Below are 15440 nucleotides of genomic sequence, written 5' to 3' on the forward strand. Positions count from 1 at the left end.
CTTTGCTTGCAGCTTATATTTATTTTCACATTTATTGTGAAAAAAATGTCTCACTCTAACAAAAAAGGCATCTCCATGAGCAAACAATTTTCTAATTTTCAAAAAAGAAGACAACCATGGATATATTGCTTGCGGGAGGTTTAATAATCAGTGCTTTTCCACTGTGTAATGAAGGAAACGGAACTGGATGTGACAGAAAGATCCACTTGGGGTCATCTGAGAGTCACCATGTGGCAGTTTCACAAAATTTAGAAACACTTATTCACATAGTTTTGCATGTTATCTGTACAAACCCAGGAGTGTCAGAGCTCATGGATCTTCTGGTAATGCCTGATTCTGCTGTAGCTTGCTAGACATAACTAATGCGTTAACTAGGTACATTCTTAGGTCTGAAATCATACGTGTTCAGCTCATTCAATAAAACTTTTGTTGTCTCTTATCCTACTTTTGCTTGCCTGCTTTCATTCTTCAATTTAAAGGCTATGTCTATATGAGCAAAGCCAATTTGAATGGGACTGGAAGTTTGTCCAATCAATTCGCCATAGCGTAATTTATGAGGAAAACCCCACTAGTTGTAGGCTATGATCAGTTGAGGTTGACACCACATATCAGGGCCAAGTCAGGGTTAAATAAGCTTGAAGCACCTGATCCTTTCTGAATCCGTGACACACAGCTGTAGACCTGGTCTTTAGGGAGCATTTAGCTTGATTGTGTCCCTCCTTTGAATGGAATGTAAGGTCAACTTTGTAACTGAAAGGGTTAAACCAAACATACCATCAGTGGGTTGTATCTTTATTATGCTTTAACCCTGTTCTCCCAGTCTTCACTGTGTGTTTAATTTACATGATGCCTTTAATTCACAGTAGTAATGTCTTTCCCAACTCTGAGAAAAATATAAGCTTTTGAACTGTCCTAACGTTACTTCATGTCCATGCAACAAACAACAGATATCTTATTCATGGGAGGTCAATTAGGTGATATAAGCAAAAGGTAGATATGCTTTCCATTTGGCACAATTTTCTTATATTTTAATGTCGCCTGCAATAAATGTTTTTTGCATATTAACTTGTGATTAAGGGAGGATACATTTAATATTTGTTTTCACTGAGAATAAGTTTTACTAGTTTTTGCTGGCTAAGTATGAGATAATTAGATATACTTTTAAAATAATTGAGATAGAACTTACTTTAAATCTAGGGAATTAACTTATTTTTATTTCAAATTACAAATTAAATTGTCAACTATTGTGATTAATATTATCAATAAATGGTAAAATATGGTGAGTCAAAAATTCCTTCTTGAACGTATGCCTTTTAAGTTATATTAAATAATATTCTTGATTCTTGATAAATGTAATGAAAATGAAAAAGTATACATTTTCACCTCTCAGCACAAAATGTAAGCACTATAAATGATAAAGTTCCCATCATCAATTTATGGAAAACTAGAGTGAATGCCTTGTTTTAATATGATAGCAGAATCACAATTTAATATCTAAAATAATTTTTTGAGCAAAAGATGATTTATTCTATTAGCCAGGGGAATTGGTGCCTGAAAATAGTAGCAGAACTCATCTTAGATACAGCTCACCAAATCAATCAATCAAATAAGTACCTTAAAAATCCCAATAATATTACTTATTATTTAAGGTGTTCAGAATTGAAAGATTGTGTTTATATGTAACTGTGAACTTCAGAAAATGTACAATGCTTGAAAAACATAAAATGCAAGCTTAACCATCATTTTTCCATTCTTCCTAATATTTTTGCTCTTGTGTATTATTATTCTTTTCTTTTGTAACTTATTTTAATGTTGTTTTCATGTTTTCCACTTCACTCAATTACCCATTTTTTAAATTGTTAGATTATTTTCTGACATTGTTTATAGAGATCAATTCATGTATACAATCCAGTGCCACTTCCAAAACTCATCTCTATCACAGCAAACAATCCCAGCATCAAGGAAGTATTTTCTCTTCCTATTGTTGATAGCTCTGCTGAATAGAAATCTTATTTATCTAGTGCTCTCCTTTAGAAATTCAATCAGTTCTGCTGTGACATCTCCTAAGGAGAGTTTAAAGAGGATTTAGAAGAATGTTGCTTGGCTATTCTGAGAAGGAATGAAGTCATATACAGTTTTATGGTAATGTCCACATGGATTTAAGTACAGAGAAACTGCCCATATAATAAGATTCTTGCATGTATCAAAATCTATTTAGTTTAGTTATTTCTTGTCTTTTATGCTTTGAGAGTTGTTTGACAGACAAGATATCATGCATAGACCTTCCGATAAAAGATTTATATATCTCTTATATTTTAGCAGTCTATAATAGCAACTCTTCCTGAATATTATAAGGTATTCCAATAATGGCTACATACTCTGATGGCTGTGTCCACTATTGCTTGAGGTAAAGGATTCAGTGGAGCATATACACTAATATTCTCTCTACCCAGATCCTTATAACTCAGATGGGATCCTGCAAGACAACACATCAACCATCTTATCAACCAATCTTTGTTTCACATAAAATAAACATACTGGGTGTTATTAAGTGCACCTTCAGATCAATGGTTTTTGCAAATGACATTCAAGTACCATTTGCATAGTGAATTTTTTGCTGATAAAAGCAAATTAAATTAGCACAACTACAAGTGCGCTAATAAAAACTCAAACCGAACAGCAGTACCATTAGCTAACAAAGTAATATTTTCTCTTTACTGCATTCTGCCATTTAGTTATTATCCTATTGGAAATATAATTATAATCCTTTTACTCCCAAGTCAAACTTCACAGTTTTTGCAAGCTTAGCACTGACAAGTGATTTCATTACATTTGATTGCCCGCACCCAGATTGACTTAACTTCACTTGGAGACCTAGAAGCCCTCTCAGTTTCTCAGATTCCCTGTTTGCATATTACAGCAACATCTCTTTTAATTAATTAGCATGAACATCAGTAACATGATCTGCTGAACAGAAAATAACATCATTTTATGATCACAGGGAGACTTCTCCTTTTGCATGTTTATACCTTAGTTAACTTTTGTATGACTGTATTTTATTGTTAGGAGCTGCTGGTACAGTTGACAGAGCATGTTTCTTAAATTTTTGAAAATTTACATCATCATCTTAATAATAACAAATAAAACAAACCTAGAATATGAAGCTTGTAAATTTTAGAAAAGAAACAATAGCCTTCATAAACTGATTTTCTAGTAAGGAAGTAAAATAAAAAAAAAAAAATCAAGGGAGACAACATCATAAAGTACAAGGGCACAGTGACACATTGCTCCTGTTTCTGGCACTGCATTTGATTGGAGAAAACAAAACAAAACAAAAAAATCTAGGAACTGCTTTTGCAAGAGGAATGTCAGTATCTGTGAATAATGTTTTACCTTTGCTACACATTTGACAATGACATAAAATGATTTAACACTGGAATATATTTTTCCTCTGATATTTTCCATAAATATGGTGGAATTTTAAGTAATTTTTCCTTTTTTTTGCTACTAACATACCAGAAGTAGATATTAAATACAATCTACATGTCCAAAGTAAACCTAAATTTGCTGTAAGAGATAAACCTACTTAACCAATTTTTTCCCATCTGAACAATTTTTATTTAGAAAAAATATGGGAGCTTGGTATAGACTGAGCATTCTAAAATATAAAATTTATGATCTTATCTATACAGCACTTGGTTAAGATGCCACTAAAGAATTATTTCATTCTAAAAGCAACAGATACAATTTTAACATTACTATGCTAAAAAATACACATATTTTAGTGTAATTTAATATAAATATGTTTATAACATAGAACTTTTAATATATATTTATACTATGAAATATATATGAATATTTATATTATTACCCATTATCTCAAAATCAATCTGAATTGTGTCTAGCCTTCCTTGTTTTTAAACATTTTTATTATCTTCTCTCTTTGCTGCTTGCTTGGTATGCTAGAACAACATTCCTCCAAAGAGACTAAGATGCCATGCCAAAACTTATTGCAAAAAATTACCTTTTAGCCAAGATTGTCATTGCAGAATTTAACAGAAGTGAAAGTGATGGTAGGAGCAAGTAAAGGAACTCGAAATGATAAATTACATATGGTTCCTTGCCATGTATGAGATACGACAAAAAAAATAAATAAATAAAAGGAAAGCAGGTAGAATTTCTCTATAGGTGTTTCTACTAACTCCCACCACAGCGTGCTCTACCTCTTTCTCTAGGTATTCCAAGACTACTTCCTGTCCTATCCTCATCATTCATTAATTTTCCTTCCCTCTGGTGTCTTGTACTGTTTTGGAAAATATATATATAGGTACTCTGATATTCCCACTGTAAAGGGGAAATGTTCTCTTGGAAGGTATATAGCATGTCAGAGGTTAGAGAGATTGTGGGAAGTAGGTCCATTTTCCTCTTAAATGCTTCCTTTGAATATAAGAACCTTTTACTATCCAGATAAGCTTTTATTGCAACCACCTCATAGAGTAGAAACGATTCTAGCATACACTCCACACAAAATATCCTAGCGTCTGTCTCTGAAGCAGCAGCATTTTTTCCCTATAAGTTTCATTAGATGGCCTGAATCTTTTTTACTTTATTCCCCAGTAAGTATTTGTCTCTCATTTTCTTCATCCTCCACAGGATTTTTTTAAAAATCTTGATTAATGGTATCTCCCAAACCATACCTCTTTGTTGTGAAATACCTGTCAAATTATAGTACACATTATGTGTCTAGTTCGTTTTTAGGAGAATGTGAAGAGCTTATAGTACATGATAATTTATGGCCTGATTGTCATGGAGTGGCTTGCAGCACTTACCACTGTATTGTTAGCAGAGTATTTGCAATGAGTAAAAGACTGTCACACTAATTATAACATAAAATCTCATCTACAGATCTAAGAATTATAATTCTAGCTATATCTCACTCACATAATAGATAAAATTGTAGCTGTAGAGATAGCAAGATAATAAGACTTGCAAGCCAAAATAGTTTGTTCTGCTACTCAGCATTTTGGAGTTTACAGAACTTATTAATTAAAAGGTCTTTCTGACTATAATCTAGGAAAAGTTCTTTAACTCAAGTCTGATAACTGCTTAACCAACCACTTTATGCTCCATCATCTTTATATAAGTGACATAATTTTTAAAACTTAAAATTCACTGTATCTCAACCCCAATCCAGATATATCTGAGGAACAAATAAAAGGAAAGCCTTTCTATGATTAAAAGTTTAAGTTTTATTATTTACTTTTACATTTGTGTTTTAATTAGGAAACCACAACATTTTTATAAAAGGCTGTAATCATATTCCATTGTTGTCACACCACTTAAAAAATAGAATTATTGTGTTGTCACCACACATATTGACACATATGTACTGCTTCTGTGTGGTGGTTCTATGCAAAGTTGCTTATTGTTCTTGGATTGAGGAATTGACAGCTTAAAATTGAAATAGTAGAAAGAAAAAGGCAATGACTACTGTTTGTATAGCCTGGTAAACTTTGTGACATTCTTCTCGTTTTCTTTTTTTTTTTTGAGATATGTGCTTAATTTAAAATGATAACTTATTAGGTGATTTAACTGAAGCTTTCATTGATAGATATCATCATGTCTGAACCCAGAATTAAAAAATAAATTAATTTAACATATTTCCCTTCCTGGTTCCTTCCAGTCTCTCATCCTTCTGAAAACTTTGATTTTTTTTTTTTTTTTTAGATTTGGTTAAATTTTCCTGTTTTGAAGCACAAAATGTATCAAGTCCAGCTTATTGCTAGCTCTCTCATTGGTAACAATTAGATCAGAAAGAGGACCTTTTCTTTGTGCTATTCTTAACACACATATCCTCTAGCAATATAGTTAAGAAAGGTATGATTAATCCCCATTTTGTAAGTAGAGAAATAACCTAAGAGAAGTTAAGTGGCTTGCTATTAATAGTAAGTTCTAAAACACAGGAATCTTAATTCCTTCTCCCATAGTTCTCACTATCAATCCATATTGACAGTATTTCTATCAATCCATACCTATAAAAATATCTTGTAGTCTGTTAGCTAGCTAGGATATTTAACTGGACTATACTCTTATGCTATACATAACAACACATCAGGGCCTGGGTGAGGAAAAACTTTTCAGATTTGTAGTTAAATTAACCATGTTGTGACCAGAATAACCAGACCCAACTTGAGTGCTCTTAACCAGGAGACAGTTTATTAGCCGGCGGCTGTCCTTGCAAAGGAACAGCCCTGAAATGCCAAGATACAAGGTTTTTAAGCCTCAAATCCCATTCCTCATTCTGTCTTAAACACAAAGGTCCATCTTTCTCTTATTCACTACCTGTCAACCCACCGGTCAGGTGTGCAAGCGGGGAGTACAGAAGCAGAAAGCTTGTTGTTAGAATGTTATGTTCCTATGGGTGATTGCCTATGTTCCCATGGGCTATAGCCAGTGTTCCCATGGGCGATGGCCAAACAGTAATTTTCAGCTTATATACAATTGATTATTTTTCATGCCACGCAAGCAAGCAGGGTTACACAGGCTAAAATTGGCAGTTAGCGTATGAGCTCATTGTTACAAGTTTCATGATTAACAGAATGTGGTTAGGGGTTCCAGAAACTAGGCCTAAGTTATAGACTTCCTTTGTCCAGTTTCAGGTTTTAATTATTCTTTAACCCTTTCACATTTCAGCAGGCTATTGCAAACCACAATAGTCTAACTATAATTTAATAATCACATCCGCCTTAACTCATTCCCATTTAGGAAAAAGTGCATCTTGTTTCCAGTGTTAATTTAACTTTACATAAACACATTCTTTGAGGCTGGAGCAAACCTGACTGATTATCAATGTGAAAATAAAATATAAAAACTGTCCTTGCAGTTATTTCTAAACAGAATTTGTCTTTAATCCTAATGTAACAGAAATGTATACATAAATCGGATTCATCAGATGAATCTTCAGCTAACAACTGTTCGAGACGATGTTAAAACATCATGTGTAGGCATGCTACAATTTTTAGGATTTGACATTTTCAGCAATCAAAAATTACTATATTTTGTAAATGGAAATACCACAACTAAAAACAAAATGTTATAAATAGAATGATATCATTTGTTTCCAAAGACTATTGATATAATAGAATGACGCAAAAAAAAAAAAAAAAAAAAAAAAAGCAAGATTTTTCATGGCAATATTTGGGGGTAAGATTAAGACTGTATTCTGTGAATTATATTGGGATAAATGCTGCAGCTACAAGGGCCACTGCCATGTATTCTCAGAGCAAATGGGAAAAGGGTTAAAACTTTGCAGAGACTGCGATAAAACTTAGTAAAATTATACAAATATCATACATCTCTCTTTTCTATTTAAAACTATAAAAATGATAAAATGCTAATAGAAATAAGTTTTCTATCCATAGCTAAACTCATATCATCCTTTCAGAACTAGACCTCAACAGACCCTCAGTTATATATAATTTTAGGCAAGGTCCTTAACATAATTTTTTATTTGTTTGTTCTAGGGAACTCTTCCTCATTTTTAATAGCTATACAACATTCAATTTTGGAAATTAAAGTCAATTTAAAGAAAAATATTCTTTAGAATTTTATGTAGATCTCCTTTCTCCTTGAAGCCCCCTAATCTATGGACTCTCAAAGTTTAAGATTTATTTATTTAATACTTGAAAATTAACATTAGTAATAATCCACGTACTTAATGTGGCATTTACTTTACTCCAATTATGAAAATATTTATTTGGGCAACATTCAATCGAATCCTCTATTAGTTTTCAAGAAAGCATAATTTTTTTATAACTATTTCTTCTCTATGTTCCTATTCTTCCATAAATGTTTAAATGCTCTTATTGTCTTGAAAACAATACAAATGAATTTCACGTTGATCTTAACATTGGTGAATAACAATTTAAAATGAATGAGGCAAAACCTGCAACTCAAATATTACAATCTCCTGGTAACTGCATTTCAGACTTCAATGGTAAATATTGGATGTGGTCATTTTTAACATTGTTCAAATAAATATTTAATGTTTTTCCATTACTTCCATTTTCATTTCCCTCCATATTTTAATTACTTATTTTGGTTCCTTTGAAATGAGAATTTTTAGTGTTTTTCTGTCAGGTTAGCATACAAATGGAGTAAAGTTATAAAAAGAAAAAAAACTTAATTGTGCTTTAAATATTACATTAAAATATTCTTAATATGTATTCTACACAAAACTCAAATAAATTTGACCTTTATAAAACATTCATAACTTACTTATGGAAGGTGGGTTGATAAGACATAAGAATTTTTAGAGGATTGGCATAGAAATATAAGTAGCTTACAACTTTCCACCATGGCGTTATCTACAATAAGAACTAATGAAAGAATATGTCATTCCACATGTGATGTAAGTGCTTAGATTGGCTTAGTATGGTTCCTAACTGTCAGTTTTCCATAAATATTAGTTTTTATTTGTTCTTCTTTCCCTGCCCTTCTCTTCCCTGCTGAAAAGTACAATTCATGTACTTCTATAGCTCTTAGTGTGGCTCTAAGTTGCAAGTCTGTGTACTGGACACATGTACTTTTATTGCCATTTTATAACTGGTCTGTGGTAGGCACAATGAAGTAATAGGAAGAACACTGGTCTATTAGTCAAGGCTTCTTAGTAACTAGCTGCCTAACTCCGTTACTAATCTTGAGAAGTCATTCAACCTCTCTCTGACTTAATTTTAGTAAAATAGTAATAATAGTATTTGCCTAATCTTCCTCATCAATAAATTAGGTCAATACTCTCTGACAAGTATAACATATAAAAGATATCATTACTATGCCTTATAAAATACATATGAAGTTAGCATTTACATTTGCATGTATAGATTTTAGTAGGGGTGAAATATTTGCCATTAATTGATGTATAAATCTTTAAAACTTATGCTCTGTAGTATATAGTTATGGTAAATATATTTTAGTATTTTATCCCTATATGAGAATAGAAGGAAGGGTATCAATGTTCCCATTTTGTGTTGGGTCTTACAAGAACTAGATTGAAGGGGAAAAGAACATATTAAAGAATCAATTCACAAAAACAAAGTGAGTCAAAAGAAAGAGAGGTCAATACTCCATTATGATACCATTTACAAAGAAGACTTATATTCGTCTTTGTTTTGATTAGAGTATGTCAGATTTTTTTTTAGGGCTGATAAGTCCAAGCCGTTATTATTTTTAAGAAACCTCCATTCTTTAAAAGTGCCACATTATAATAATAAGCACTAGACACTTCTGAAAAATGACTTTAAAGTAATGCTTTTCTCTATCAAATGCTATGCTATTTTATTATCTGACCTATCTTGTAATGGTCTACTTTTCCTACTCTCAAATTGGTAGCTTCATATTATATTACTGTACTAATAACTAACTGGACCCCAAACTAACATCACTACTGTGGCTTATTTGTTCTAAGAAGGTCACATTCTGAAAATGTTTCCACAAATTGAAATATAATTCATGCAATTAATTGCATATTTAATTTGGATTGAATCTAAGATTGAAGTGGAGCATTAACCAGCAAATTGTTTTCTCTATCTCTTATTCAGGTTAGGAAAACATGACTTTTCTAATGCGATCTTATTTAGCGCCAAATAATATAGTGCCCATTTGAAAATTTGAAACAAATCAATGAAAGTAACTTGAACAAAATATAAAACTTAATACTTAGGTGGATAAATCATTTCTAAAATATTGCCATTAGTTCATGGATATGTTACCTCCCTCAAAAGAAAGGTTTGATAGCCCAAAGTATGTTTGTGATGCCTATTATTTCTTAAAGAAATCCCATTGTTTATATAAGCAAATAAGAGATGAAGAAACACTTGGAAGAATACATGAGCTCTGGGTAGGAAAAATATATTTTTTTCTAAACATAAATTTAAATCTTCAAAAACATAGACACATTTCTTGGCAGTTAAAAAAAATAAATAGTGAGAAGTTACTTTTAAATAACCATTCTGTCAGGAAAGGAACTCTCATCCTGAGGGGAAATTGCAATCAGTAACAAAGATTTCAACTCAGAGAAAATGATGTGGATCTTTACTCATGTTTGATTGTAAAAGAGAAAAAAAAAAAACTTTCTAAATGCCTTGCTTACTAAGCTAGTCATGCATTTCACTGTAGGTTTTAAAGCAGCGGAACATGCACAAGGGGCTCATAAGCATATTTTAAAGTTAGGAAATATCATTTATACCGTTTTTATATTGTCCATATTGCCCCTAGAGAATAAGATTAAGCTTTAAACTCCTGTAAATCTACATTTTTGCTCACATTTGTATAATTTCATTTTAATAGAATGAGACATCAATGAATATATGATTAAGGGATAAGTCTAATACATTTATTCTACACAGATTTATTCAAATCTCAGGCATATATAGCACAGCAAAATACTATAAAGCCAGTTTGTGGTTGTCAGTGACGTTCATTGAGTAGATTTTGGATTTTTTTGTTATTGGAATGAAATATTGACCTGGTCTTATTGTTTTTTTTTTTTTTTTCTGTGCAGCCTGAACACTGATGCTGGAACTCCAACTGGTCATAGGCCCGAATAGGGTGCTGTAGCAGTTACTTGCTTATTTAGTGCTGTAATTCTTTAGAATTTATACACAAATTCTTAAAATATGGAACCTTCGATTACTATTCATTCATGACCAATAAATAAAATCTTGAACGTAAAGGAAAAATGTGCTAGAGAATGGGCTTCACATGGTTTTAGGGAATAATCATAATGATGATTGAATATGATACTTTATACTTCTATAAACCTTTTCTTCTATGGAGTTCATACTGCTTCATAAACATTATCATATTAATCCACACAGCATCCTAGTGGAGTAAGTAGGTAGAAGAATTTTTAAGACAGAAACAATGCTATTTCTAAATGGCATGACAGAAATTAAAATGTAGACATGCCCCCTTTAAACCGTGATTATTATGAAATAGCTTTATATTTGGCTGACCTGGGATTTAACGGAAATTATGTGAAGATGTAACTTGTTTGCACAAATGTTCAATATTTGTTATGACTGTTTTAGAGCTCACCTTTCTAAAAGATGCACATTGCTTGTAGTGCTCTCTAAGGGAATATAGAGAACTCTAGTTTATAGATTTTACCACACCTAGTTCTTTCTTTGATCTGTTGATGATAGAACAACTCATTTACTCCCTTTCTACTAGCACATTCCGTATCTGTAAAGAAGGCAATGATAAAAACACATACCCAAGCTACTAGGAATATCCCTTTTATTCTTTTATGCTCTCTTTCCATCTCCAATCCTGTTTCCTCTTTATTGAGTTATCATCAAGCAAACAACTAAAAAATCTATAGGCTAAGAAAGAAGAAAGGCAGACATGATGGCTTAATCACATCATAAATATTTTCCATTGCTCACCCTCTGGTCTATATACAGCCAGATGCCTAAAATGTTCCAGTGATTAGAACCAAATGAGTCATATTGCTTGCATTGCCCAAGAAATGGCCTAAAATATTTTTAATTGTTTACTTAATGTCCACCTGGCCAAAAACTGGTGGCAAATATCTGTCATCATTTTTTCATGCCTCCTAAGAATCTAATAGAGCAATAGTCCAATGTGTTAAATTGTACTCAAGTGATCAAAAAGATTGAATTCCCCTCCTAAAGTGCCCTCTTTACATGAGCAAAATCTAATACATTGTTATTTTTACATGTACCCAACCAAGTTTTTATATATTCTTCAAATTAGTTCCCAGGGATAGTACATGCAATTTCTGCTGAAATGGCCACCTACTTTACACACTTTTAAATATTACATTAATTCACATCAGTGCGACATTCCGGTCGTTCCATTCTATGAAGGAATTTCTTCTAAGGCACAGGCATGTGGCTTCTGGTGTGCTCAACAGTCTGTAGGTCTACTTGTGTACAGTAGATGTGGTGATTTAACCTAATTTAGTGAAATAATGCAAATTACAAATCATGGAGAAAGACTGAAGCAAATAAAATTTTAAAAAATTATTAATACCACATATCCGAATCAAATAACAAGGAAGTATGACTAAAAATATAACATCCTGAAATATCATTATTTGATAGGCAAGCAAAATATATTGAATTATAGAGAAAATTGAACAGCATTTTCAAATTAAGTCACTTAAAGACAAAGTAGATGTCTTTTTATCAATAGATATGTTTAATTGACTTTGGTTGAACTATAAGGAATCTTCATGTGTTTTTTTCTGGCCTTTCCCCACATATCTGCCTTTTTTGTTGATACCTGATTTTAGCTTTTCTCCTTTCATCAGCTTCCAATATATACTGCAGAAAGCAAGTCTCACACTTACTTGAGTTTGGAACAGTCAGGTGTGACCCTTTAGACATCACTCAACTGATCAGCAGAGGCTCATTTCCTGTATGGAGGAGGCCACACCAGACTCCTGTATCATGGCATGGTATGCCCATGTTAGGCAGTGCTGTGCTAAGGGAAGGGCAGTATAGGCCTTCATTTTTATTTTTCAAACGATCATTTTGTGTGTAATGAATTTGCATTTTTACTTATCTGATAAATCTTAAACCAATAAATTCTGTCGCCTCTCCCTAAATGTCAGTGTGTGTCATTCCTTATAAGTTCCTAAACTCCCTAACATTCCTCTAGAGAGGCTTTGTTCTTTGCTTTTCCTGATCTTTAATCTTGTTTACACCCAGGATGCATATTAGATCATCTCTGTTTGCAGCTTAAGTACGAACCCTCTTAAAAACATGAAACATTCAATTACTAATTAGCTGTTTCCTGTTCCTAATGAAGTGAGCATGCTGGGTTTGGATTAAAATTCAGCTATTGCTTTCCTCTGTTTATGTTTCCAGATGTTTTTGTTTTATCTAAGAGTTTACTTTGACAGCTACTACTAAGTGATAAATCATTCATATTATAGCTGAAATGCATTTTGAAATTGAAATGTGGTAAATTTTGAGATTGCTCCAAGAAAAAGTGTCAGTTAGCAGGTCAATATTGGCTCCTTCCTTACAATCACTCAGTATTGGTATACGTAAAACAGTAACAGAATTTATATTAACATTATACAGCATGCTACACAAGAGTCTATGTTGCTACTGTCTTCTAAATTAGGAGAAAAAGTTTTACTACTATGAAATCTCAATTTAATTGTATTCTGCATAGAAAACCTGATTCATAGTAATACTGTCTTCTTTTTGCTAGCTTAGCTTTTCTTTGGACTTTTGAACTGCTTTGGAAACAGTTCCTGATAGACCTTATAAATCGGCACATTAAATGAAGAATGTGGGCAGATACGTTTGTCTTTTTTTATAAAGATAATAATTAAACATAGTAAAGGAGGGAGATTTTCAGAAATCTCATTTTTCTAAAGGACAAATGATGATTGCTTTTTGGCGTTAGTTACTATCTGTACCTTTTTTACAGGATATTATTTTGTTTTGTCATTGTTTTCAAGTTTGTAACGTTCACAGTTTATATTGCATGATTTAAACTTTAGCTATATTGTGTAAATTTCAATCCTGGTAAAATGACTGTCTGCCATTTGATGTTGAAGAACTTTCCTTTGATGTTTAGGCTGTGTATATAGAGGATGAGGTAGACTGGAAAACTGAGCAACTATTTGGTGCATTTTATCAGAATAAATATTCTCAGATGCCAGAAAAGGATCTGAACAATTATGTGGGGTGACAGACGACTAGACAGTTTCAAAAAATTCAAGCTTTGTTTTCTTCTGGTTGCTGGAAATGTTTGGGTGAATTTCAAGGTCTCTTTGATTGCCCTCTAATGAAGTCTGGCCCTCCAGGTTATCTGATTAACGTAGACACAAATATTATTCTTCTATTATCTTACCACATCATTCTTTTTGGTTCTGAGGTACTATCCAGAAAATCTCCCTGACACCCCACAATGTCTTCTACATAAAAATAATAAATATTTTAAAGATTTTATAAACAAGGCTTCAAAAGGGTATTTTCCTCCTGACAATGCTAAGCTTTGACTAGAATGAATATTTTAGACTATGCATATCAGTCCAATAATGATGATATATTCTTCTTTACGTGTGAAGATGATACATTTGACTCACAAACATAGACTTTAGGTGTTTCTTAATCATGGGTGATAGATTTGTACTGATCATCCACACTTTCTTTTCTGGTTCGTTTGTGACCATAGGCTAATTTTTATGAGGTAGCTGGATAGAGACTCAAGCCATAAGCCACGGCTATGGAGAAAAACAAGGTTAGACAAAAAGAGGTAAAATCGTCTTTGAAAATTGTTTCCAATTATAATTTTTACACACATTATCAAATATTTTCAGACTCTAGGATTATATGGATTATTTTGATTACCAAAATTTAAATAGGTACTGTTTTAATCAGACGGTATACTAAAATCATATTCAGAACTAGTCTCTCTTCATGCAGTATGCACAGTCTCAGGGTTAACCTGGGGAGAGGAAATTCTAAATGTAACAAAGCTGTCATTACCTTAGATCATGACCAGATACTGCTTTCACTCTTCTGGTAAAACATAGGGATCTCAAATATACCATATGTACAAAGCAAAAAGTCATGTAGGTAACTACAGACATCATAGTTTATGAAAAGAATCTTATCGGTCTTCAATGTTTTCAGTGCTGTGGAAAGAACAGAAGTTGTAGCATGAAATTTGAAGGGTCTTCAAAAACTGACATGTTAACATATAGAAATGTTAAGAAATTTACAATTTTATCGAAACTAAATCAAGCCTGTTACATCATCAGATAATTCGGGTTTCTGAAGATAGATGTTTAATATTTTTAAGTACGTATCAGAATTAATCCTCAGAGGAACTAACTTGTTTTCTTTTTTCAAATGAGGTAACTATTACTGTTTAGCAATGGCGCAACAGTTTTATTCAGCATGAAAGGTCCTCACTGGCTTTGCATAACTGAAGATGCTTGTGATTCCAGTTTGTCTCTGAAACTAACCAAAATGGAGTTATTTTGATTGTGTTTATCAGCAAAACTTTGTTTACTGAAGCAACTGTTCAATTTATATTGTGTTATTAAAAAAGAAACGTGTGTACATTTTTAAAGCAACGATGTAAACTTTGTCTTCACATTAGATTGACCAGTTTAAGAATATGGACTAAATCCTTGTGAGTAAAGTAAATTGAACATATTTGATGATTTTCTATGCTTACTTCAGCTTGGCTTTTTGTCTTTTAGGGAAAAATGCAGTAGTGTGTTAGAGACTAGAAACTTATGTGTATGGTTTCTCTGTTTTATCATATATTAAGTTAAAGTACACCATCTTTGTTAGAAATGTATTTGCTAAACTTCAGTATTAATAAAAGCATTTTGACTTTGTCAATTGTCACTGAGTTTTTATTTTAGAAATGCCAACTGTAGTCAT

General features: G+C 32.3%; 1 protein-coding gene across 1 annotated transcript in view; it reads left to right on the top strand.

Moving 5' to 3' along the window:
- The window catches only part of DACH2 (dachshund family transcription factor 2), a 687399-nt gene extending 676448 nt beyond the window's left edge, over positions 1 to 10951 (top strand). The window contains exon 12 of the mRNA XM_011361163.1: positions 10559 to 10951. Within this exon, the coding sequence (XP_011359465.1) occupies positions 10559 to 10563 (5 nt within the window). The 3' untranslated portion in view covers positions 10564 to 10951. The remainder of the gene's footprint in view (positions 1 to 10558) is intronic.
- The last annotated feature ends 4489 nt before the right edge of the window (positions 10952 to 15440 follow it).

The sequence above is a fragment of the Pteropus vampyrus genome, unplaced genomic scaffold, assembly GCF_000151845.1.
Source record: "Pteropus vampyrus isolate Shadow unplaced genomic scaffold, Pvam_2.0 Scaffold63, whole genome shotgun sequence".
Classification (NCBI taxonomy): Eukaryota; Metazoa; Chordata; class Mammalia; order Chiroptera; family Pteropodidae; genus Pteropus; species Pteropus vampyrus.